This window comes from Mauremys reevesii, linkage group 3 (genome assembly GCF_016161935.1).
Source record: "Mauremys reevesii isolate NIE-2019 linkage group 3, ASM1616193v1, whole genome shotgun sequence".
Classification (NCBI taxonomy): domain Eukaryota; kingdom Metazoa; phylum Chordata; order Testudines; family Geoemydidae; genus Mauremys; species Mauremys reevesii.
Genome location: NC_052625.1, coordinates 87,764,507 through 87,791,313, shown reverse-complemented (window position 1 = coordinate 87,791,313; position 26,807 = coordinate 87,764,507). Strand labels below are relative to the sequence as shown.

The following is a 26,807-nucleotide window of genomic DNA, read 5'->3' as shown; positions in this document are numbered from 1 at the left end:
ATGTCTCCTGTTTCTAAATACTGGTTTAGCTCTAACTGTGGGGCCCCTCAAAAGATGGTTCAACTGACATTTTTAATGCTGTGTTTCATAATACTGCTCAGATCTGGTCTAGTCAACACAGTGTTAAAGGTGCCACTAGCCCATCTAGGGTAGGGCTCCTAATGTTGCTACCACTGGTGTTAATGGCAGGACATTTTCTGAAAACGGCCCTGCTGTAATTTCACTGATTTCAAGGGAGTCGTGTTTGCTTACACTACACGTTTAAATTTGACCCCCTCCTGCTGCCTCTCACTTAAAAAAAAATGAAAAAAATCCCCAAAGCTTTAATAGAGGACCACACGTTAGCCAGTCTAGTGCAGGAAGATCCACAGCGCGGGCTACCAGTCTTTCCTTCTGATATATAGCTTTAAATGCATTTTAGTGAAATAGCATACTGTACCATTATCACAGGGTCTGACCTGTAAACCCCCTTTTATCTATTGACATATTAGACCTTATCCACATATTAAAAAGAAAATCCTGACTCTACCTCCACAGATGCAGAGGCTCCCTCTGCAATGGAACTGGAGTGTAAATAGGTGTGTTTGGTGCTTTACAACAGATGGGAGATACAGTCCCTGTCCTCAGATTCTTACAATCTAGACTACAGAATATATGACATGACTGACAGAGAGGCTGCAGTTGGTAAGGGGGCAGGGCTGCAGCAACAGGAGGGAGGTTTAAACGTCATAAAGGAGCTCACTATTTTAAACTGTATGTTTTATATCCACTCCATGGGGTTTTTTAAAGAGGTTTGTAATTAATTTTTATTTTACTTTAAGAACTGATAGACTGATAGACCTGTCACAAATTCTAAAGGAGATATCTGCTTAACCTACCAATATTAATACCATGGCAAAAAGAGACGTTTTGCCAAAATTAAACACATCTGGGATTTACATTATAGAATCCTATCACTGAAACCACAGTATTTAAAAATAAAATAAAATATTATGGGTTTGGGCCATGCAAATAAAACCACTTTCATTTAAAATATACACAACAAACTGGACAAACTCTGAGAGGGTTAAAAAGAGCTAGGGTGAAAAAAATGAATAAAACCAGTTAATCCATGACAATTCCTTGAGATAATTTCCATTTCTGACCAGGAGTTTTAAATGTTATATTTTTTTATTTTAAAAATGGCATAGATTCTCCAAACTAACATTCCAGTTCTCATCCTCTCAACCACACAGCCACATTTTAAGGACAGACTGTGGCTAGATTAAAGAATTTCATATAGTTCCTCTTTAATTCTGTTTTACAAGTACATGAATATGTAAAAGATCGCAGGAAAATTTTCAGAAGCACCAAGGTGACTTGGGCACTTAAGTCTCATTGACCTTCAGTTAGACACTGGCTCCTCAGAGCCTAAGTCCCTTTTTAAAATGAAATTTAGGCATTTTTGAAAATTTTACCCAATACTTTTCTATTTATTAATAACCAACATGTTAAAACCATCACTAGCTTTCACAAACAAGGCTTTTACCTTTCAGAGAATAAAATTTAAAACAACTCTTTCAGTTTTACTGCATAAGAAAAATTATATTTTATTTTCCTACCTAAAAATCCGATTTCTGAGAAAAGCTGCCCTTAATCTGAAATGTGTGGGTAGCTCTTTCTTCCCTCCCTTCGTTACTATGGCTGCTTATCAACAGGGCTTTCTGCTCAATGCATAATTGTGGCAATCATGCATCCGTTCAATGAACCTCAAAAATCATACTCTTCCAGGTGGGAGTGGAAGTCTTCTGAGTGAGAGCTTTGAATCTGCCCTCTCCCAGCAGTTGGTTAAAAAGAGCTAAGGTCTAGAGGAAACAGAGCTGCAACACACTATATTTCAGGACAGCATGAAATAGCATGATCTTGTTCCAACAATGTCTCTGAGGAGGATGTTTCCAGTTGCAATTTTAAAATCAGCTATGGGTTTGTATGTAAAGTGTGGAATATGGCATGACAACTCACAGGTCAAAAAATTATCACATGCCTTGCTACAGGCCAGTATCATATCCCTTATCATGTTTTACTTGTGTGTATCTTGCAGCCATTATAAAACATTTAATTTTAGACAGCCCATACTTGGCCTTGAGGGACCTCATCCTTCTTGTCTCTGTCCATCATAGGTATAGGTTGAATACCTATCTTCTTCATTTCATCACCCTGGAGAGAGAAAGAAAAGAGAGTCATGTACTTCCTGAATAACTAAGGACATTCAGAAGAAAAATCAAGATTTCTTAAATCAAAAGGTGTTTCTGGTTTGTATTATTTTTAATCTAAGTATTTAGAATTCAACATACCATATGGGAACAATTGAAGATACAATCTCAGAAAACTGTACAACAAGGACTTCTTTCATGAGGATGATACACTCAAATGGTAATATAAGCTATAACTCCTAGGAAACTCAGCATGACTGTGATATATTTTTGTGTATTTAACTTTGTTTTAGATGGGCCTATCCAAGGTTGAAGCACTTGTACAGAGTAAAAATAACAGACCAATATAAAGATTTATCTGTCCTCCCCACAATCAACCCCACTTCTCTCAAAATGTGTCACCAATGCCTCATAAAATAATGACCTGCTTTGACAAGTTATCCCACATCCCTCAACTAACTCATTCAGGAAAAGCCTAAGAGATGAATCTTGCAGCATGTCCTGAAGGTCAGTTGATCCAGGCAATTTTGGACCAAAGGTGAGGAGTAAGTTTTTCAGTATTGGGCACTTTGCAGAAAGTATCTTGCCAATCAGCCATCTCTTTTAAAAACAGGTGGTGCCAGCCACATGCTCGTGCTCATCACAAATGCTGCAGTATTACATGGTGAAAGAGGCAGAATTTCAGGTAAATGGGAGTCACACCTTTTATAGGGCAAAACCATCACCTTAAATTCTATCTGGGAACTAAAGAGAAGCCAGTTTACCCTGCTGAGCACCAGCATAATGCTGTAAAGTTGCCCAATGGTCTTAAAACAGAACAGCATGTTTAGAACACTGCAGAAGTGTGATCTAAGAAACGTATAGATGCAATAAGATTAGTTTTGGCCACCGCTATTACTTGAACATCCAGGAATAGTAGAAAACCAATTGTGACCTTTGTACTGCAAAACTGAGTAATAAATGTTCTAGAAACTACCTCATGAAGTTGCTGATATAATCTGTGCTTGTTTCAGACCTCTACTGTATTCATAAAAGGCAAATAATTTGAAAAGCAGGTACAGTTCTGCACACTGTAAGAGCACACATCTTACAGTACATACTGCTCTCTAATGGCAGATGTATGTGCAAATCTGGTTGTGAGTGAGGTTTCCATATGTACACTTCTGGCAAATATGGTCAGTGTTTAACTCATATATGCATGTGTATGGATCTTTGTTTACACGTTTTTGTCTGTTTGTATATCTTGTTCGGGCAGTCCAGTCCAGTCCAGCCTTCCTAGCCATTTCTATAAACCAGAACAGTAATTGAAATTAGAATGATGTGAGACTAACAAGTTGAACCAGCAGAGTCCAAATAACTAGATAACATATGCAGGTATAAAGGAGCTGGAGAGAATTATTCATTTGCAGGGATCCTAGAAATCCATTTGACATGGAAAAATGCAGAATTTGTGTTTTTACAGAGAATCTTTAGATTTTACATGTTGTGAAAAAAATAAAAACAAATATTAACTAAATTTTACGGAAAGTATCAGTGTCACTTATTCAATGAGTACAACCTCCCCCGCTTGTGGCTGATTTTTGAATGTGCTGACCACCCTAGCCCCAGGTAGCTGGCGGTTTGATTAATACAGAACGCCGGATAATGGAGGCTTGGATAAACAGAGTTCTATTGTACATTGCTAAACATACTCCAATAAATTGCTTCCGGAGTATAGCCGTTACTCAATGCATATAGGGATTTGTGTTTTAAAACATCTCAAATTTCACTTTAGCCTCCAGGACTAATTCAGAACGTGAGTAATGTTAATATAAAAGCAATTTTTACTTTATTTTTTATGCTTTTCAACAAAAAATCTGAAAATATAGAACACAGACATAGAAGTATTTGGTATATGTAAGAAATACAAATTGCAATTCTATTAATTTTATATTATAATGATCGATGGCACTGGTAGGCTTCAAACTTGCTTAAAAATTGTAAATATATCAATAAAACATTGTGTTCAACTGATACCTATATATAGATATATGGTCCTATTTAACAATCACACAAAGTGAAGAACGTTTTAAACATACTGGTATTATTAGTAACTTGTATTCAATATATTGAAAGTAGCTATTAATCTCATATGCAGATTGTAAGCAAGCGGCTTTTCCACTCAGCTCTGAGAACTGTACAGACAACAACTATATCTTGTCCAAACTTACCCCATTACCAGAGTTTATCATTATTGCTAACTTAAGTAACAACAAAACATATGGTGGAATGCAGTCAAAATTTTCTACTGAGTTTGGCTGTTCTTAGAGTTTCCCCTGCCGGATACATCTGTACCTGCCCCTAGTTTCCTCTGCTTCAGAGGAACCTTCAGACCCTTTTATGTTCCTGATGGTGCACCCGCCTGTGCTGTCTGCTAGGACAGATGAGGCACCGGAATAAATGCATCTTCTACCACCTGACACCCCCTCAGATGATCTTTTTCTGAAAAGTGATCCAGTAAAATATTATTGCGGGGCTCTGTGTTTGTGTTTATTGTCAATAGTTTCCAAAGAACATAGGAACATAAGAAAGGCCGTACCGGGTCAGACCAAAGGTCTATCTAGTCCAGTATCTGTCTACCGACAGTGGCCAATGCCAGGTGCCCCAGAGGGAGTGAACCTAACAGGCAATGATCAAGTGATCTCTCTCCTGCCATCCATCTCCATCCTCTGACGAACAGAGGCTAGGGACACCATTCTTACCCATCCTGGCTAATAGCCATTTATGGACTTAGCCACCATGAATTTATCCAGTCCCCTTTTAAACATTGTTATAGTCCTAGCCTTCACAACCTCCTCAGGTAAGGAGTTCCACAAGTTGACTGTGCGCTGCGTGAAGAAGAACTTCCTTTTATTTGTTTTAAACCTGCTGCCTATTAATTTCATTTGGTGACCCCTAGTTCTTGTATTATGGGAATAAGTAAATAACTTTTCCTTATCCACTTTCTCAACCTCACTCATGATTTTATATACCTCTATCATGTCCCCCCTTAGTCTTCTCTTTTCCAAGCTGAAGAGTCCTAGCCTCTTTAATCTTTCCTCGTATGGGACCCTCTCTAAACCCCTAATCATTTTAGTTGCCCTTTTCTGAACCTTTTCTAGTGCTAGAATATCTTTTTTGAGGTGAGGAGACCACATCTGTACACAGTATTCGAGATGTGGGCGTACCATGGATTTATATAAGGGCAATAATATATTCTCAGTCTTATTCTCTATCCCCTTTTTAATGATTCCTAACATCCTTTTTGATTTTTGACCGCCTCTGCACACTGCGTGGACATCTTCAGAGAACTATCCACGATGACGCCAAGATCTTTTTCCTGACTCATTGTAACTAAATTAGCCCCCATCATGTTGTATGTATAGTTGGGGTTATTTTTTCCAATGTGCATTACTTTACATTTATCCACATTAAATTTCATTTGCCATTTTGTTGCCCAATCACTTAGTTTTGTGAGATCTTTTTGAAGTTCTTCACAATCTGCTTTGGTCTTAACTATCTTGAGAAGTTTAGTATCATCTGCAAACTTGGCCACCTCACTGTTTACCCCTTTCTCCAGATCATTTATGAATAAATTGAATAGGATTGGTCCGAGGACTGACCCTTGGGGAACACCACTAGTTACCCCTCTCCATTCTGAGAATTTACCATTAATTCCTACCCTTTGTTCCCTGTCCTTTAACCAGTTCTCAATCCATGAAAGGACCTTCCCTTTTATCCCATGACAGCTTAATTTACGTAAGAGCCGTTGGTGAGGGACCTTGTCAAAGGCTTTCTGGAAATCCAAGTACACTATGTCCACCGGATCTCCCTTGTCCACATGTTTGTTGACCCCTTCAGAGAATTCTAATAGATTAGTAAGACACGATTTCCCTTTACAGAAACCGCGTTGACTATTGCTCAAGAGTTTATGTTTATCTATGTGTCTGACAATTTTATTCTTTACTATTGTTTCAACTAATTGCCCGGTACCGACGTTAGACTTACCGGTCTGTAATTGCCGGGATCACCCCTAGAGCCCTTTTTAAATATTGGCATTACATTAGCTAACTTCCAGTCATTGGGTACCGAAGCCAATTTAAAGGACAGGTTACAAACCTTAGTTAATAGTTCTGCAACTTCACATTTGAGTTCTTTCAGAACTCTTGGGTGAATGCCATCTGGTCCCGGTGACTTGTTAATGTTGAGTTTATCAATTAATTCCAAAATCTCCTCTAATGACAATCTGTGACAGCTCCTCAGATTTGTCACCTACAAAAGCCAGCTCAGGTTTGGGAATCTCCCTAACATCCTCAGCCGTGAAGACTGAAGCAAAGAATCCGTTTAGTTTCTCCGCAATGACTTTATCGTCTTTAAGCGCTCCTTTTGTATTTTGATCATCAAGGGGCCCCACTGGTTGTTTAGCAGGCTTCCTGCTTCTGATGTACTTAAAAAACATTTTGTTATTACCTTTGGAGTTTTTGGCTAGCCGTTCTTCAAACTACTCTTTGGCTTTTCTTATTACACTCTTGCACTTAAGTTGGCAGTGTTTGTGCTCCTTTCTATTTGCCTCACTAGGATTTGACTTCCACTTTTTAAAGGAAGTCTTTTTATCTCTCACTGCTTCTTTTACATGGTTGTTAAGCCACGGTGGCTCTTTTTTAGTTCTTTTACTGTTTTTCTTAATTTGGGGTATACATTGAAGTTGGGCCTCTATTATGGTGTCTTTAAAAAGGGCCCATGCAACTTGCAGGGATTTCACTTTAGTCACTGTACCTTTTAACTTTTGTCTAACTAACCCCCTCATTTTTGTATAGTTCCCCCTTTTGAAATTAAATGCCACAGTGTTGGGCAGCTGTGTTCTTCCAACCACAGGGATGTTGAATGCTATTGTATTATGGTCACTATTTCCAAGCGGTCCTGCTATAGTTACCTCTTGGACCAGCTCCTGCGCTCCACTCAGGATTAAATCTAGAGTCGCCTCTCCCCTTGTGGGTTCCCGTACCAGCTGCTCCATGAAGCAGTCATTTAAAGTATCGAGAAATTTTATCTCTGCATTTCGTCCTGAAGTGAAATGTTCCCAGTCAATATGGGGATAATTGAAATCCCCCACTATTATTGTGTTCTTAATTTTGATAGCCTCTCTAATTTCCCTTAGCATTTCATCATCACTATTACTGTCCTGGTCAGGTGGTCGATAATAGATCCCTAATGTTATATTTTTACTAGAGCATGAAATTTCTATCCATAGAGACTCTATGGAACATGTGGATTCGCTTACGATTTTTACTTCATTTGAATCTACACTTTCTTTCACATATAGTGCCACTCCTCCCCCTGCACGACCTGTTCTGTCCTTCCGATATATTTTGTACCCCGGAATGATTGTGTCCCATTGGTTGCTCTCAGTCCACCAGGTTTCTGTGATGCCTATTATATCTATATCCTCCTTTATCACAAGGCACTCTAGTTCACCCATCTTATTATTTAGACTTCTGGCATTTGTGTACAAGCACTTTAAAAACTTGTCCCTGTTTATTAGCCTGCCTTTTTCTGATGTGCCAGATTCTTTTTTATGTGACTGTTTATCATCTGATCCGGCCCTTACATTATACTTTTCAGTCCTCTGCTCCTGACTATAACCTGGAGATTCTCTATCATCAGACTCTCCCCTAAGAGAAGTCTGTGTCCGATCCACATGCTCCTCTGCGGCAGTCGGCTTTCCCCCATCTCCTAGTTTAAAAACTGCTCTACAACCTTTTTAATGTTCCAAAGAAAATATCCTCCATTTACAAGTAAAGAGATGTTTCTCCCAGACACATCCTGGGATTAGAGAGTCAAGTTAAAGTTTTTCCTTCTCGTACATCCTCACCAGTCAAACACTTTGCAGGGCAAATTTTTTCCTTAATCCCACCTTTATTACTGATAAGAAGAAAATAACACAACTTGACTCTCCTGCTCCATGTTAGGTTTACAGCTCTGGCAGTTACAATAGATGTCTTTTTACTTGTAAGCAAAGCAAATTTGCTACGGAATCATTGAGATAAAATAAAACAATAACCAAATCATTCACATTTTGAATTCCAGAAGAAAGTAGTCAAGAAACAAACAAAATCTATGAAAAATCCACGTAACATCAACTCTGTGGGCCTGATTCTCGCCTCACACCATTGTAGATCAGGAGTAACTCCAATGAAGTTAACAGACACACACCCAGTATATAAGAGAAAGGAATCAGGCCCTACAATTTACACATGCAAGATCAGTTCAGAATATAGAACAGATCTTCTGAAACTGAAGAATTGTAGGATAGTTCTGGTTTTAGTTTTTTAGCCCATATTCTCATCTTTGTTCATCTAAACCACTGGCTATTAAAAGGGAAATTATCAATCTCTTTAGGCTCTAAAAATCTTTTCTTCAAAAGAAAGCTAAATCTAATGCAACATTCTTTGAATAATACCTTACATTCACTTCAACAATCATCCTTTACCTTCTTGGTTTTTTTGAATTACCGTAACAGTATTTGGGTTCTCATTTATCTAAGCATAGGACATAATTGTACAAGTACAACTATGTTCCATGTATAGATTCTCATTACATCGTCTTTGTAAAGGGAGCTTTGTGGCTTATTACAAGGCTACCATCACAAACAGCTAGGTCTATTTCAGAGAGCTTCCACTAATGACCTGAAAATCATACAGATTTTCTTCTCTTTTGTCTTGTTACCCATTAAATCACTTTCTATTATGATGAGATGCCTTCTAAATATAGATCTTTTATTTTGGGAAAGCAATATACTTCTTGCTTGCAAGTTGATGACAAACCAGCATACTAATTTAGCTGCTCAAATGCTTTCCAGGGAGCTTACAATACATCTGCACGCATAAATAAATATATTTCAAGAAATACCTAGTAAGTAATCATTGAACATTGTTCTAGATCAACCTACTGTTGTGTTCCTTTCTCTCATTTATCTGGATATTTTCCATATGTAGAACAAATGTGAGAGACATATACATACCTCAGCCCAAAACTCTGCATATATATCATTAGCTGTCAATCTGGTAACTGGCCACAACTTTGTTACAGAACATAGATCACAAGCTGTCATCATCAGACCAATCATACGATCCCTAGAATACAAGAATATGAAATTTGTTACTTAGATAAAGCTTTATATTATTGTGTTTTGAAGCTGTGTGTGTGTCCTGTCATATATATGCCCAACAACAAACAAAAAGTACAAATTCTACAAAATACCTCACACATAACTCTCCACCATCCCCCTTTGATATTAGCTCATTGATAATTCATCACATGAATCATATTAGTATCATATCACGCTTATTCAGTTCAGTAGCTTGTATTATTGAAAAAAGGCTCTATTCAAGAGCAGCCAAGTGAAAAATTTGAGTCAAATGGCTGACCCAAGCAAGTGTAAATAAAATGTAATGTTTCGAGGAAGATCATGCTATAAGAAAAATTTTGAGAAAAATTATGTTCTGTGATTTATACCTGTTGTGTTTGTGAAGTTTTTAAGTAATTATTATATCTGACTTTGTACTATACTAAAATGTCCCTTTCTATTTTAAATATTGTATGATTCTAGTCTGTTTTGAACATGTGTTAGTAGTAAATTAGAATTTCATTTGTGCTAATAGCCTGTATTTTTATTATAAGGTAGATTAATTTAGTGTCATACATATAACGTGTAGGAAATATGAGCAAAATGAAGATCCTTTCATACTTATGCACAGATATAAACATTAAGAAGTTAAAGGATATCAGTGGTCAGGTAGTCTCATTTTTAAGCAGTAATATACGTGCCCACTCTAGGATGAGTAAATTTAGCCCAGAGTTTATTTTCTATTAATTTACATAATGGCATGTCTACTCTTGGAAATTTACCAAAATATCTATTTTGTAATAATTATTTCAGAATTGATATTTTGGTAAATTTCCAAGCCCTCAGAAGGACTTTTCCATTCTTGGGACATTCTCAGGGGTGCCATCAGGAGGATAATCCACTTTTGTTGTTTTCAAAGTGGGCTTGGGAAGCAATGGGGAAAAAAGGAACTTGCTGCCTTCTCTGAGCTTCAAGATACTACCATGATGGGTGCTATAAGAAACCCTTCAAAATAGTCAAGGTGGAAATATAGTTATTCTTTATATGGTCAGGAAGCTTGTTCCAGAGTGTTTTCCATTCAAGTACCAGTTTTGCGCCAGTGTAAGACATACCAAGGGACTGAAAACTGGTCAAATGGTGGGATTTTCTACAGGAAACTCTCTCTCTCAATTATTTCGAAAAGTTTTGTCAGACTGTGCTATTTTGGTTTGGAGGGATGGAATGTGTCTATGTGTGGTGCATTTTTTTTTTAAATAGGTATTTTGGCCTTTGTAATTCACAGGTATTTGTAATTAAGGACATATATTGGAATTGCACATTTGAATTGAGAATTTATGATAAATATATATCATAAATGTTTAATGTGATTATTGCTAATGACAATTAAAATGTTATAAAGCACAATACTATGAATAATTTGAAATACCCTGAATTACCCTAACCCAATTCAGAGAGTTAACTGATTAGAATCTGAGATACTAGGAGAAAGCAGGGGCTAACATATTTAAATACCTTTTTACATGTCACAAAAATGCTGCATGTTCATATTGTGGATAAGTAATGATCATTCTGTTATATCCTCTCAACACATGATTAAAAATACTTAATTAAAAAACTGCATCTATCCTATTTTGTTTTATCCAGAAGTATTAAATGTCTTATAGAGTGTGGGGTAGGTTATGTGAAAGTGGCAAAAGAGATTGGAGACTTTTCCCTTAATTTCTTATTTTCATGCTTTCAAGGATTTAGGTAGGTGATGTGAATCCTGGTGCAACTTTCATTGTCACAACACTTAGTTTTTGTTTAGGCATGCAAGTGTGAATGTATATTATAAAACCTGATGTTTCTGTGGTCTAAATCTCTCACTAACCCTGGGTTTCCAACCAATATAACTCTACTGATGTCAATGTAGCAACTCATTATTTACACTGGCATGGGAGGAGAATCAGGCCCTAGGGCTAAAAGTATTTTTATATTAACTGTATGAATAGGTAATTACTACTAAAAGGATTAATTGATTTTAACTAGAGTCAGATCGGGAATTTAGGCCCTGATCCTGCAAACACTTATGCATGTGCATAATTTCACAAATATGCATAATCCCCTTGAAGTCAATAAGACAGGTGTAAAGTTAAGCATGTGTGTAAGAATTTGCAGAATTGGGGCCTGAGTTACTAATGAACTCCTCAATAGGAACAGTTTGAAGGCTATGAAATGTCAGTGTGATAGATTTAAACATAAAGTATCTGAACACTGTAAATTGCCTTTTTATATCTGGAATACTATATTTGTGCATATATATTTGGTCTTAGAGCTTACTCTGTGTAAAGCAGGGGTTCTCAAACTGGGGGTCAGGACCTCTCAGGGGGTTATGAGGTTATTACATGGGGGGGTCGTGACCTGTCAGTCTCCACCCCAAGCTCCACTTGGCCTCCAGCATTTATAATGGTGTTAAATTAAAAAGCGTGTTTAATTTATAAGCGGGGGGTTGCACTCAGAGGCTTCCTATGTGAAAGGGGTCACCAGTACAAAAGTTTGAGAACCACTGGTGTAAAGAACAAGATATTGTGTGCATGGTAAAAAATCTCATCTTAATTCTTCTTTATTGTCATTTCTAGAAACAAGGCTCTTTCTTCAAGTTATGAATGTTTGCTTGTTTGCTTTACCTATGTGCTTGGTTTTTAAGGTTTAAGGCTCCTGTCTGATGCAGTTCTTCCAGCTGTTTTCTGTTTCCAAAGTACAGGGCAAGGTCTGTGGCAATGATGGCTTTGCGGATGATCTCCAGGACCTGCTCATACTCGTTGGAGCTCAGTTTGGAGAAGATATTGTGCCCTTCCAGCTATGAAAAAATAAAAAATAAAACCAATAAAAAGCACAAGCTCTAATTTTGAAATGATTCATGGAGGATAGGTCCATCAATGGCTATTACCCAGGATGGGCAGGAATGGTGTCCCTAGCCTCTGCTTGCCAGAAGCTGGGAATGAGCGACAGGGGATGGATCACTTGATGATTACCTGTTCTGTTCATTCCCTCTGGGGCACCTGGCACTGGCCACTGTCAGAAGACAGGATACTGGGCTAGATGGACCTTTGGTCTGACCCAGTAGGGCCATTCTTATGTTCTTCTTATTCCTATATTTATTTATCAGTTTAGAAAGTTTCACAGCCCGCTAGGGATTTTTGTATTTTATAAATGAAAACATGAACAGCATGAAACGCGCTTTGATATTTTCTTTTTAAAAGGTTAACATGGAGCTGTTGCTATGATTGAATTGCTGCTCTGTGTTTAGGGTTCAAAGACATGCGTACGTTAGACACCATCTCTCATAATACTCCATTCATAGATCCCTGTTTTTTGCTCTAATACATCCTACCGTGATTAGCCCAATCCATAGTCATTAACAAACATATTATCTCTATTATGAATCTTAAATCTTCACTCCATTGATTTTTGCACTCTTCATTTCCCCAAAGTTTGCAAATGAATTTACATTGTGGGCCAAAGTTTAAAAATTAGGAACAAATATCTGCATGTGTCTAACATGTACACAAATAACACATGTGCAAGTTCAAACCAAAGATTTGGGCTCTCACATTGTCAGATGTGTGGATAACTGGGCATTTGCCCACCTTAGTAACTGAACTGCACACAAATTAGGCACTTGAAATATTTACATGTATCTAACTTTGAAGATCTAGCCCTGCAACCCTCCCTAAAGATCTGGCCTGATGCCGGAAGGTGCTGGGTACCTACTGTCAAGTACTGAGTGCCCCTCCAGCCCTGGAGCTGATGGTTCTCAGCACTTCTCAAGCCCAATGTTTGCTTGTTTGGGGTTTGTTTGTTATTTAAACACTCCTTTCTCCTTCTAAGTGGAGAAAGCTCTCTGAAGGTAGAAGAAATTACTCGGCAGAAATACATTTTAACAAAACATTTCCCAGCAGTTCTACAAAGCACTCCCACTTATAGCTGGCTTGGGAGCCTGGGATTCCCAGCCTGATCCAGAGTGCTGAGATGCCACTAGCCTGGCAAACTGGCTTGGGATTTCTTCCTGAAGATAACAGGAGTGTTTTAATAGTGCACAGTGTATGCACAATATTTAATATCAGTAAAGAAATATCTAGTTACTGTAATAAGGTTATTGCAATTTGATTAAAGTGCCCTTAATAAAATTTAATTAATAGTCATTAGCAGATGCAATTTCCTCTTTCAAAATGAAGTTAGGTATAGTACTTTCATGTGTGTATATTTAGGGAAAGGCATCTTTGTTTAAGAATGAGCTGACTTATGAACTAGAGAGAATAAATGTCTTACACCATGGAGACTATGGCAACATGCCATGCTTCATGCCCTTTCCATTTTTGCTATCATTAAACCATATGTAATGAACAATATCCATATATGGTGACTGCTAGTGAAAGCTACACCATATAATTAGAAAACTCTGCACTATCCAATGTTTCTCTCCTTTTGGAAACAATTAATTAAAGGTCTTGCTAAAACCCAGAGGGGGCAGGAAGGAAAAAGGATGAACTAGCCAAATCAAGGTGCATATAAACAGAAAACATTAAAAATACATTAAACTTGGATGTGCTTCAACATTTCATTGCCACTTGTGCAGAACAGAACCAAAAATCTCCCTGCCTTTTGTCAAGCATTATCCAAAAGGATAAGTTGTTCTAAAACAATTTTGTATTGGTACAAATAAAATAGGCTTGTTTTTGCCCATCACCGGGAATGTGAGCTTTATTTTACAACATTTTGCTTGGACAAACACATTTATTGTGAATAATGAAGAGAAAAAACAATCCATTTGTGTCTCAATGTTCCTTTGACAATGTCCCAAGTCATGGTACAGGATGTTTCAAGAAACTCATTTAAATGAGTGCCAGACAGTGTTTAACAGAGTTCTCCTAGTCTGGATTTTTGGCATTTATTTTTTTCCTACTCTTGCTGCATGATTACCATTAATATGCTCCATGTTCTATTACTAAGGTTATGCAGTGGAATAACACCACAGGGTGTGCAGTAGGCACCTTTTAGGACCTCAGAAGTTACAATATCAGGAACATTAACATGACCAGATGGTTATGACTGTTTCTGCACACAGTATTAACCTACAAGAACTAGTTGCTTTCTTATGTACTAATGGAAGCTGCCACTTTGGGTATGCCATTTATGTTGCTGAACACTATGTGGAATGCATGACTGCTGATAAGATTTGATTCTTTCCATGATCAGCTAAAACTGGTAACTGGAATCCTCTATATTTATACCAAATAAGTAGGGCAGTCAATTAATCATAGTTAACTCAAGCAATTAATGCAAAACAAATTAACTAGATTTAAAAATATAGTCACAATTAACCACAGTTTTAATCACACTGTTAAACAATAACAGAATACCAATTTAAATATATTATAAATATTTTAGATGTTTTTCTATAATTTCAAATATATTGATTTCAATTACAATACAGAATACAAAAGTGTACAGTACTCACTTATATTATTTTTTATTACAAATATTTGCATTGTTAAAAGATAAACAAAAGAAACAGTATTTTTCAATTCATCTCATACAAGAACTGTAATGTAATCCCTTTATCATGAAAGTGCAACTTACAAATGCAGAATTATTTTTTTACATAACTGCACTCAAAAACAAAACAATGTAAAACTGTAGAGCCTACAAGTCCGCTCAGTCCTACTTCTTGTTCAGCCAATTGCTAATACAAAAAAGTTTGTTTACATTTATGGGAGATAATGCTGCCCATTTCTTATTTGTAATAAATAATAATATATGAGAGCACTCTACACTTTGTATTCTGTGTTGTAATTGAAATCAATATATCTGAAAATGTAGAAAAACATCCAAAATATGTATAATACATTTCAACTGGTATTCTATTATTGTTTAACAGTGCAATTAAAACTGTGATTAGTCACAACTTTTTTTAAGTATCAGAGGGGTAGCCGTGTTAGTCTGGATCTGTAAAAGCAGCAAAGAGTCCTGTGGCACCTTATAGACTAACAGACGTATTGGAGCATGAGCTTTTCCACGAAAGCTCATGCTCCAATATGTCTGTTAGTCTATAAGGTGCCACAGGACTCTTTGCTGCTTTTTTAAAATCTCATGATTGTGATTTTTTTAAAATCATTTAACAGCCCTAAAAATAAGTATGGCATAAATCTATGTTTATGATGGTTGAAACAAATAGCTATAAAGTTCTAATTAATGTAACATTTTTACTATTACTATTTTTACTGCTGACATACAAGGCCAGATCCCTCAGCTCAGGTTGGTGCTAGTCTAAGAAGGTTCCCTGATCCTGGGGCCATCCAGTCCCTAGTGCAAAACAGAGCAACCTAAAGGCTGCTTTATGTGACATTGGCCACCAGTGTCCCCAAGTGACCATTTTGGCTGCCAGTATTTTAGCATACACAGTAGCATCCTGGCCATGTCCCATTTCCCAAAACACCACCCTGTGCCCAACTGCCAGGGCTAGGATGTGGCACAGGAGTAGCTATGGTGGATCTGTACAACTCAGGGATTCCACCATGCAGAGGAAACCCCAAATAGGCCATTACAATACTGATTTAAGCTTCCTTCGCACTGCCAGAGTAGCAAAGAAGTCTTAATAGGACTGAGTTTCTTGCTCACTGTCTATAAACTCATTTGAAAAACAAATATTAAAAATCGAATGCCATATTAACACCGAGGGACTCATTTTCACCCTCCTAAATGAAGGAACATTAGGAGTTAAGGCTTACATTCTGTGAAGGCTTCCATGTATATGATTCCTAAAAATATGAATCACAAGATATGTTCTGTATCACATTCATAAGCACGTGTTTTTATGAATAGCTGATAAGATATTTAAGAAAATAAATAAGCTCCCCTTGAAACACCAGGAAGAGAAAAAAGTTAGCAAGGGATTAGAGACACATTACCATGAAAAGGGTGTGTATAGGGAATGTGCACACCAAAATGAAAAGCAGTGAGCACAGAAATCATAAAGGACTAGGAGCTATTTTTGTAGCTATGAGGTCTCTCTCTTTCCAGTTCAACAGCAGTTTATTTTTAATGAATGACAAAATACTTATCACTAAGTTTAACTTTCCTGAAATCGGTTAGCACACTCTTAGTAGGGTTTGTATTAACTCAACACACAAAGGCACTATTTCATATTATGGACCCACTGGCATACAAGATTTAATATTTAAAACAGTTATTTTTAAATCACAGAAGAAGAAGAAGAAGAAGAAAGCATATGAAAACAAATTATTATGTACATTTTTCCATGCATGCCAAAAATTATGTTTGCTCCTAGGTATAAAGGATGCATGCACATTTAAAGCCACGCATTTAATTCTCCCAGGAATTTATTACAGCAGATTACTAAAACTCTGAAATAGACTGAAATAAAAGACTAATAAGCACTGTTGCCAATTCTTGTGATTCTATTGTAAGTCTCAAATTTGGTCATTTTAGGTAGGTCTACACTATAATCCAACATCTGTTTACCTGTGCCAGAATGGCTAAAAACAGCAGTTCGGGTGCAGTGATGCGGACTTTAGTGCGGGCTGGACCAGCACCCCGGGGAGCCAGGGTACCTACTTGCATTGCTAGCCCATGCCGTGGCATCTACCTGCCATTTTAGCCATGTTAGTGTGCGTAAAGACAACGTAAGCCTAGCTGAGCTGCAACCACATTTCAGAGTGCAGTGTAGACCTACTCTTTCTTGAAGCATCAGCTGCTGGAATCATCTGACAATATGGGAGTCTCAGGGAATTTTTCATTTAAAAAGTTTCTAGGCTTTCATGGCTAGAGAAAAAAGAATCAAAACACGACCCAAGTGCACCCCAAAGGCTCAGAAACCAGACAGCAGATAAAAAAACCTCAATTCTTTATATTTTTTAAAGCTATGGATTTTTATGGAAATCTCAAGATTTTTGGGGATGGAGTGGTTGACTCCTGATTTTTTTTTAACACATAGGATTTGGCAATAGTGGAATACAGGCTTGCTGTAATAAACTGTGGCCACATCTCTTGCACATATTTTTATTTTCTAGACTAGCACTACAAATCTAGTAATGAAATTAAACATGCTTAAAAATAGCTATTAAGAAATGGTGAGTCTACTACATTCACTACTAAGATTCTAAGCTCAGGTGCATTCAGTAATCCTACCTGCAGAATGGCCACTGTCTGGGAGAAGTGGTGTTGCTCCATAGTTGAGGTGGAATAAAGAGCTGCCAGAGGGTGATCAAATTTCTGAAGGTAGCTGTTGCTGTAACCCCTGTGATCCAGGTCATGACACAAGCATGCAACTAGGAGACCTTTTCGCTAAAGAAATGTGTGAGGCAAACACAAAGAAAATATAAGAAGTGAAGAGATGCATTGCCTTGCCTCTAGATTTCACTTTAATCTCTTTAAATATTGTACAGTCACACTACAATATATAAGTTAAAAAGAAACCAAATGGCAGTTTGTTCACTCTATGCAATGGATTTTTGATTATCTCAATTTTCCATTTTATTAGTATGACTGTTTCAGGTTTCCTGTTTAAAACATGTTTTCCCGATATTCTAAACTTTACGTAGTTGTCCATCAGATGCACAGACTATAGCTTTGTTTTATCACAGAAGTTACACAGAGTATAAACATATTTGGCCAAATTGTTCTCATTACATACATGAACTGAGCTGTGTGTGTGTGTGTGTGTGTGTGTGTGTGTGTGTGTGTGTGTGTGTGTGTGTGTGTGTGTGTGTGTGTGTGTGTGTGAGAGAGAGAGAGAGAGAGAGAGAGAGAGAGAGAGAGAGCTACCTGCCCCACGATCCACTGACAAGTTACATTCTACACTCAGCCTGAGCTCTGCTCAGACACATTAAAGGGGGAGGCATGAGAGCTGGTTATTTCTAGGAGCAGAGCTCATTTACGCCAGTAATGTAAGGTCCACCTTATACCAGCAGAGAATTGGGAGTAGAGAAGAGCAAAGTGGATTTAGCAGACCAGAGAGAATCCAGCCCAAAGATTCTGTGGCCTGGAAGGGATCATTGTTTATTTAATGGGATTTAACAGCAACATAACAAGCTAACCTTGTTTTGTTTTTTATCACTTTTTTTTTAAAAATTGGTCTGTCTGTTCTTAAATTACAGGAGGACAAAACAAGGATACTAATTAGTTTTAGATTATTTTTCCCATACAAGTTGCACAATGATAGTACATAGAATTAAATTTTTATATTGCAGGCTCTCTCTCTACCATATAGACAAATTGCATTTGATAAGAATTTTTAAATAAAATCCTTATTTGAACTAGAACACCAGTGAAAGCTTTGGGGTGCAATCCAGACCGGTGAAGAGTTGTGTCACCTTTTACCCTGGGACCCTGAGTGCCTTGCTACTGTAGCTCTCTGCCCAGGACACCCACAACTAGCAACAACCATGAGCTCTATTGTCTATGCATTGGGCAGCCCTGATCCAAAGCTTTGGATCCTGGAGCTTGCCTGCAATGCCGGACATCCACTGCTCTCCACCAGCCTTGGTTAACAACTGGGAAGGTGATGCCACACTCCACTCCAGCCCTGAATTTTCCCAAAACATATGATCTGAACTGTCCTGGAACAATCAGAGGAATGTTAAGGTTCGTTGCTCCTTTAAAGGGTAACTATCCAACAGTTGTTATTTTAACTGGAGCTCCCAAACAGTTCAGTTCAAACACAGCATTGGATTGGTACAGATTAAAAATAATGCAAGTTTACTTCATTCCAAAGAGATAGATGTTAAGTGTGTACAAGTATAACGATTAAAGCCAGAAATGGTTAAAAGAGAAATAAAGATCAAAATGATATCTAGTAATTAAAACTTAACAAGCTAGACTTGGTTCAAGGTAAAATCCGCACCACAGCTTTCCATCAAGATGGCTGATCAAACCCACTGGTCAGGACCTATCCCCCAAAATCAAATGGTTGGTACCTTTGTCTTCTTAGTAACTACCTTCTATCATAAACTGCAACATGAAATGAGACAAAGGCAGATGTAGACGGGGAGGGGCAGAGTTGAGGAGGGTCTTGAAGGATGACAATTTTTATTATTACACGTGCTAGGTGCTTTCCAAACACAGAGGATGAGAGAATCTGTGCATTGAATAGAATATAATCTGACTACTGAGAATATTCGGAACCCTTTGTTTCCTATACTACCAGGAAATTAAAACAAATATTAAAAGATTATTTCGCCATATAAAAGAAAGAGAACAACAAAATAACTGGAGACACTTTGCAGCGAGGAAGTGTAGAGATTAAGAATTATCTAGTTATGACCCAAAAGCTAGAGCAGTGGTCCCCAATGCGGTGCCCGCGGGGGCATCTTAATGCGCCCACGTCCTGGCCCCCGGGAGAGCACCCGCCGAAATGCCACCGAATTTCAGCGGCATTTCGGTGGGGACGCCTCTTGATGACACCGCTTGCCATCGACAAGTGACGTCATCAAGAAACGTCGCTCCCGAATTTTGGCGGGGACACCTCTCAATGACGTCACTTGTCGACGGCAAGCGGCGTCACTGCCGAAATTCAGCGGCATTTCGGCGGGTGCTCCACCGCCACAGTGGTCCTTCGTCTGGCACCCGCCAGATGAAAAGGTTGGGGACCACTGAGCTAGAGGAATACTTTGTCTCCATTTTCAGTAAGGATGCTAATGTAGAATATTGGGGCAAAGGCAGGATGGCAAATGGGTGCGAGTAAACAAATGCAAATGGTCTTATTTAAACTCAAACAGCTTCATATGTTCATGTTGTGGTGACTGGCTAAGCTCCATCCCAGAATATTGAAAGAATTTGCACATAACATTTTAAGACTGGTAGCAAAGATTTTTAATAAATCTGTCAGATTTGGGGTGGTACCATATGACTGGAGAACAGTAAAAGTACTACCTATATTTAAGAAAGGGAAAAAAGGTGATCTGGACAACTGCAGACCTGTTAGACCGACCTCAATAGTATGCAAGGCTTTAGAACAAATTCTGAAGTGAAAAATCATTAAAGATGTGGAGACAAATGAAAAATGAGATACAATGCAACATGGGTTTACCAAAAGTAGGTTGTGTCAAACTAACCTGATATCTTTCTTTAACTGATATCTTGGAGCTAAATAAAGACTTTTATGGATATCACATGGGAAATTATTAGTTAAACTGGAGAAAATGGAGATTAGTACAAGAATTGTAAGGTGGATGAAGAACTGGCTAAAGGGGAGGTAACAGATTCACCTAAAGGAGAACTATTGAGCTGGACGGAGGTTACTAGTGGAGTTTCTCCAGGATTGGTGTTGGGACAAAATGTATTTAACATTTTCATTAATGACCTTGGCACAAAAAGGAGGAAGTACTAATACAATTTGTTGATGACACAAAATTGGGAGGCATTGTCAATCCAGAGGAGGATCAGAATGTGATACCAGAAGAACTGATAAAATTTACTAGTACAAAGTGCCAAGTCATTCAATTAGGAGCTAACAGCAAGAATTTCTGTTCTAAACTGGGGAATCATCAGCTGAAAACAACAGATGAGGAGAAAGACCTGTGTGCATTAGTCAACTGTTTGATGACTATGAGCCATCAATGTGATGGGGCAATGAAAAAGGCAAAGGCAATCCTAGAATGTAACAGACAAGGTATTTCTAGTAGAGATAAGTAAAATACATTTATTCATGTCTAAATTAGTGATATCGTAGCAGAATTTTTGGAAGGTTTCTTGATCCATTGCTAACTTCAAGCACTCAGCCACTGACCTCCCAGGGATCTGCTGCAAACCATCTACACACCTCCTTGCTGGTTGTCCGCTACTGCAATGACCTGCCACCATTCCTTCCCATAATAACTTTCTCAATTTAATTTCCATCTCTATGCCTGATGTGATCAAAATTCATAAGTTTGCACCTGCTGATATCTGACAGCAGGGTCTGCTTCTCTCCAACAAGGAAATGTAATCAAAAGGTGGAAGAGTTGAATCATTCAGGGAAGGAAACTGGAATCCACCCTCTGTACTTTCTCCCACGAGAAGTATCCAGTAGAGATAGGGAAGTATTAATGCCATTGTACAAGATACTGGTAAGACCTCATCTGGAATACTGTGTACAATTCTGATTGCCCATGTTGAAGAAAGATTAATTTAAACTGGAACAGGTGCAGAGAAGGACCAATAGGAGGATTAGGGGAATGGTGGATCCATCTTACGAGAGAAGACTGAAAGAGTTTGGCTTGTTTGGTTTAGCAAAATAAAGGCTGAGAGGGGATATGACTACTCTCTGTAAATACATCTGGGGGTAGGCACTAGGGAGGAAGAAGAGCTATTTAAACTAAATGTTGGCACAAGAACAAATGGTTATACATTGGCCATGAATAAATTTAGTCTGGAAATTAGAAGACTGTGTCTAACCATCAGAGGAGTGAGATTTTGGAACAGCCTCCCAGTAGCAGAAGTGGGAGCAAGCAAACTAGATTTAAAATTGAGTTTAATAAATTTATTAATGGGATTATATGACAAAGTTGCCTACGATAGCAGGGGACTGCACCCAATGACCCAGGGGGTGCCTTCCAGGCTTATGATCCTCTGAAGCAGGGGAAGAAAATTCCCTGTGAAATACCACTGCATTTTATAGTGAAATTTGTGCAAAAAAAAGTATTACATTATGCACTGACTTCAAATGGGAATTTTGCATGCATATAGAACAGGATGCGGTTTTTCTTTTTTACGTTGTTAACCGAAATACCACCCAAATGAAATGTATTTTGGGCAAAGAATCTCTCTCTAAGACCAAATTATTTTTGTCAAAGTTCTGAGAGGTTGAAAATATATAAATAAACCCAAACACCTCCCCCCGCTCCAAGAAATCCCCACACCATCCAATACACACTTGTAAATCTGAACCCTAGAACTGTTGTCTTGAGGATGGAAGAACTCCCAATTTAAGAAATACATTTTGAAATCTTATATAGCATGGATTCCATCTAAATCAATTGCTGAACTAAAAACATTTTGTTCTTTCAGATCTGGAAATTATTCCTTGCACAGTATTAAAATTCTGAACAACCATCATCATGCTGTGTAAGAATTCTAATTTTACTTGGCTTAAAGATCATTCTTCATGACTGTAAGCATTATGATGGTAATTTTATCCATCCTGATCTACATCTGAATTGTACAGAAAGCAAGCTTTAACTTAGAGAAAGAACCCCTTTGCTTTAAAAGAATATAGAAGGGCTTTTTTCTTTTACAGAGTTTGCCATTAGAAAGTCAACATTTACACACAATTACCAAACAGTGGCACCAGATATCACATTATTTCCTGTATTTAGAACAGCTATGTGTTGCTGACAACACTGTGTGGCAAGCATGGATAAACGCTGACTTTTTAATGGCAATCACTGTATGGGAGAGTGCCATCTTGAGGACACCACTTTGGTATATAAAGACCAAATTTTATGGAGAAGCCCACAGAGAATAAGTTTACAGAAAAACTCAAAGCAAAACAATAATAGAGGAAAGATACTGTATGTATTTCCAGGACAATTGACACCTTCCTTCCTAGCTCAGAATTACATTGCTGTCTGAGTTATGAGATTTCATGAGAGTACTATGGTCCCCATGCTTACCTCCAGGTCTGTGAAAAGCCCTTGGTTGTTCTGAAGTATGGCATACATGCAATGTGCAACTGTAATTGCATGCTTCCAGTTGTGATAGGGCACACGGCGATAGTTCTTCTTTACAGACATAGTAAAACGACATAGCTTTTCAAGTTCAAAGCTTCAAAGAAAAAATTTGTGAGAGAGAAGAAACAGAATGGAAAAAATGACAATAATTCTAATTCACCCAAAAATAACCCACTCTTTATAACAAAAAATATATGATTTGGTTCCCTTTCTAAGATCTATTAGAATTATGAAACATTTAGATTCCAATAGTCAGAGTATAATCCAAGGTGGTGGTCTGATTTTGGTCTGCCATGTTTTGATACAGTCAATCTTCCCAAGTAACTCTCAGGGTTCATTTGCACAAAACCCTCAGAATTCCTGACTGTTGCTTCCTTAAACAGGTATCTACTGCTAATAATCTCAAGAGAAATAATGAGCTTGAAGTGGACTATGTTTGGCAAGAAAACATAACAACAATTTCTCCTCTTTTCTTCTTCGATACATGTTTGTCTATGACTCCATTCCAATTGTTGGAGCATGCAGCGGCTCCAGAAATAGTCTCACTGGCTTTTTTATTGGGTTATTGTCACTCTAAACATAATTGACGTCCTCTGAACATAATCCATGTCTCAATCCAGATAGTTTGAGGGGCTATTTTATTTAAGGAAACCTATCTCGAAGCCTGTTTACCTACCATAATTACTTAAAATAGACTGGTGGTCAAAAGAAATTGGAGGGAGGGGAGATAGCAGTAAAAAGGATTGCTAAATCAGCATTATGTGATTGAGCATAAGCACGCAGCATTAAGAATATCTACCAGCATCACTGTTTCTGACTGTCAGTGTATTTATGTGGCCCTTGTCAAAAAAGTGTCTGAGTGTCTCACAATCATTAATGGATTTTATCCACATAACACTCCTGCAAAGTAGCACGAAGCAGTATTCTCATTGTTACACAATGGAAATTTAGGCACAGATTAGTTTAAAGGTAAAATTTTCAAAAGCCCCTGCATGACCTGTTGAAGGTCACACAGTAAATCTGTTGAACCCAAGTCTTTGAATTAAACCCGAGTCTCCTGATTTCCAATTCTGTGCTCTTTCAAATTGACCATTCTTCCAACCTATTATCCCAGTTTCTTTGAAACTGGGGGGTTGTTCTGTAGCATGATAATTTCTTCTACATGACATTAGCTAGTTATTATCCTGATACTGTTTGTGTGTCTAAAAATTGAGGTTACTTACTTACTTCAAGATAGATGGTCCCTATCTGTATTCCACATGGGCATGCATACCCACAAGAGGAATATACATGAAGACCAACACTCAAAGAAGAAATGGCAGTTACTTACTGTAACTAGAGGTTCTTTGAGATGCGTGGTCCCTATCTGTATTCCACTCAGAGGTACGCATGTGCGTATGGAATACACAAAGGATCCAGCACTCAAAGAAGAACTAAAACTTTGATTCTATATAATAGTTCCTCAATAATAGTTACATTTCATACACAATACTTCACTCAAGTTTAAATGCCTGGATATTGAAATGTATGTCATATGCATAATTACCAACCACATGGTGCGCAATATTATGGTTGAACATGGAAAGTTAAGGATGACATGGACACTTTAAGCATAAACCCCTTCCTTTTGGTTAGTGTGAATTGACTGTCTGACCTCATCTGGGTGAGTTCTCTTTGATTTTGTTGCTCTTTTATATAGTGGCAGTATTAATGTCCTGGTTTTACTGTGTATGTGGGCTGAAAAAACAGAGCTAAATGGCTCTGACCTATCATGTAAAAATGTAAACACATTTACTATAAGAAGCTATTTAGACAGAAAAATATAGTACTTCGTGCTTATTATTTACTATTAGAACATTTACAAAACTTTAGCCTTGCATCAGAAAAAAACTGGAGGCATATTGTCTTTCACAAAATGTTTAGTGTTTTTTCTTCTCTTTTTTTAAATTCCAGAGGTTTCAGTCAGACATTTTCAAACATTTGTTAAAAATCTTTGAAATAGGATATTCCTCAGAGTAGATACATTACAACGATCACTTCCATTCTGTTCAAATACCTGTCCGTGCCTACTTTCTTTCAGAAACTACTAAAGGATAGGACAATCACCACCAAAAGCAAAACCACCACAGACAGGATACCTCAGCCTAGATTATAACTATTCCCTCTACTGCTGTGCTCTCGTTAGAGGGCAGCAGTATATTACTTCTCACTGGGAGCAAGCAAGGAATTGTCACTGGGAGTTGCAGCTCTTTCCCTACACTCCCTCTCCGTGGACAGCTTAACAGCTACACTCTACCCTTTACAGAAGACTGTGCCAAATGGCATAATTCTAACCTCAATACACTCAGCATCTAAATGCAATGTTAAGACAGTTGCAGACTTTGATTTGGAGAGAGAAGAAGCTTTTTTCTCTCTCTATGTATTTTTAAAAACATACAAGGAACTTCAAAATAATAAATATATTTGGAAGGGTTGAAGGATGTTAAATTCCAGGCCTCCCAATCTTGACAGTGTTCCTCTGAAAATATTTTTTTCACATCTATTTATTTTTTAAAAATATCTGTGGGCTGAGAGTCACTAAGCAAAGTTTCAACTTGGTGCAATTTTTTCCACATCAAATTGAAACCCCCTGGAAAACAAAATTTAGAAGAAGCAATTTAGGAGTAAATTTACTCCCTATATCTGGAACCAAAGACTTCTGACACTGGAAACAAGGTGATTTTGCTGTGAAGCAGGGTGCTGTATTTAGGAGGGGCTACTGCTCATCTACTTTGCAGCATGGAGGAAGAAGGGAGCAGAGAGGGTCAGGAATGGGGCCAGAAGAGCCATTCATGTCTTCTGTTCCTGTCCACTGTTCTAATAGATAATATCTTTTTAGACACTATTTAAATAATATTTTAAACTAATTCAGCAGCTATATTTTGAAATCCTGTGTAGAAGGACCTTAGGTCTCCTTTACTATTGAGAGGTTACTACTGCGGAGGAGGGATAGCTCAGTGGTTTGAGTGTTGGCCTGCTAAGCCCAGAGTTGTGAGTTCAATCCTTGAGGGGGCCGTTTAGGCATCTGGGGCAAAAATCTCTTAGGGATGGTACGTGGTCCTGCTAGTGAAGGCAGGGTCTGGACTTGATGACCTTTCAAAGTTCCTTCCAGCTCTATGAGATAGGTATATATCCATTTATAAAAAGTTGTCATCATCCTTCTCATTGAGGAGCAGCAGATGCATTTCCACTCAGAACTGAGCAATGCTGCTGTTTACTCAAAGGGCCGTTGTCCAACAGGAAGAGTTCCCTCACTTGGAACTGAACCCACAACATCTCTAGCCCTACCAGCTGAGGAACAAAAACCGGGCCTGGAAATCCAATTTGCTTACTAGATTCCTGTGTAGATGAGGTATACTATGTTACTAAAAAAAAAAAATCCAAGCATGAGGAGTTTCATTACAACATTCAGTAAAAGAAAAAATAATAATCACAGAACCAAAATAATAGTGATGAAAAATACTTGTAATTCATACCAGGTTGCACCACAGGACTGGTGGACCATGTAGACAAAAATGGCTGGCCAGACATCCTCATAGGGACCGATATCAAAGTGGTATCTGACATAAAGAATATTTAAGTTCAGCAGCAGCAAATATCTTTTAATTCTTATTGTAATTAGGCTAAAAAGTGCTAGATGACATACTCACCTGGCAGCACAGTCTTGTTTCTGAACATGCACACTATATTGACGTTGTTGACCAGATCCTCAGCTGGTGCAAG

General features: G+C 37.9%; 1 protein-coding gene across 7 annotated transcripts in view; it reads right to left on the bottom strand.

The window, feature by feature from the left end:
* The window catches only part of PDE10A (phosphodiesterase 10A), a 300,539-nt gene that overhangs the window by 7,246 nt on the left and 266,486 nt on the right, over positions 1 to 26,807 (bottom strand). For all 7 annotated transcript variants that reach the window (XM_039529760.1, XM_039529761.1, XM_039529762.1 and 4 more), the window contains 6 exons: positions 26,561 to 26,644; positions 22,989 to 23,139; positions 17,527 to 17,682; positions 12,003 to 12,175; positions 9,232 to 9,343; positions 2,116 to 2,196 (listed from right to left, as the gene is read on the bottom strand). In XM_039529760.1, the coding sequence (XP_039385694.1) occupies positions 2,116 to 2,196; positions 9,232 to 9,343; positions 12,003 to 12,175; positions 17,527 to 17,682; positions 22,989 to 23,139; positions 26,561 to 26,644 (757 nt within the window). The remainder of the gene's footprint in view (positions 1 to 2,115; positions 2,197 to 9,231; positions 9,344 to 12,002; positions 12,176 to 17,526; positions 17,683 to 22,988; positions 23,140 to 26,560; positions 26,645 to 26,807) is intronic.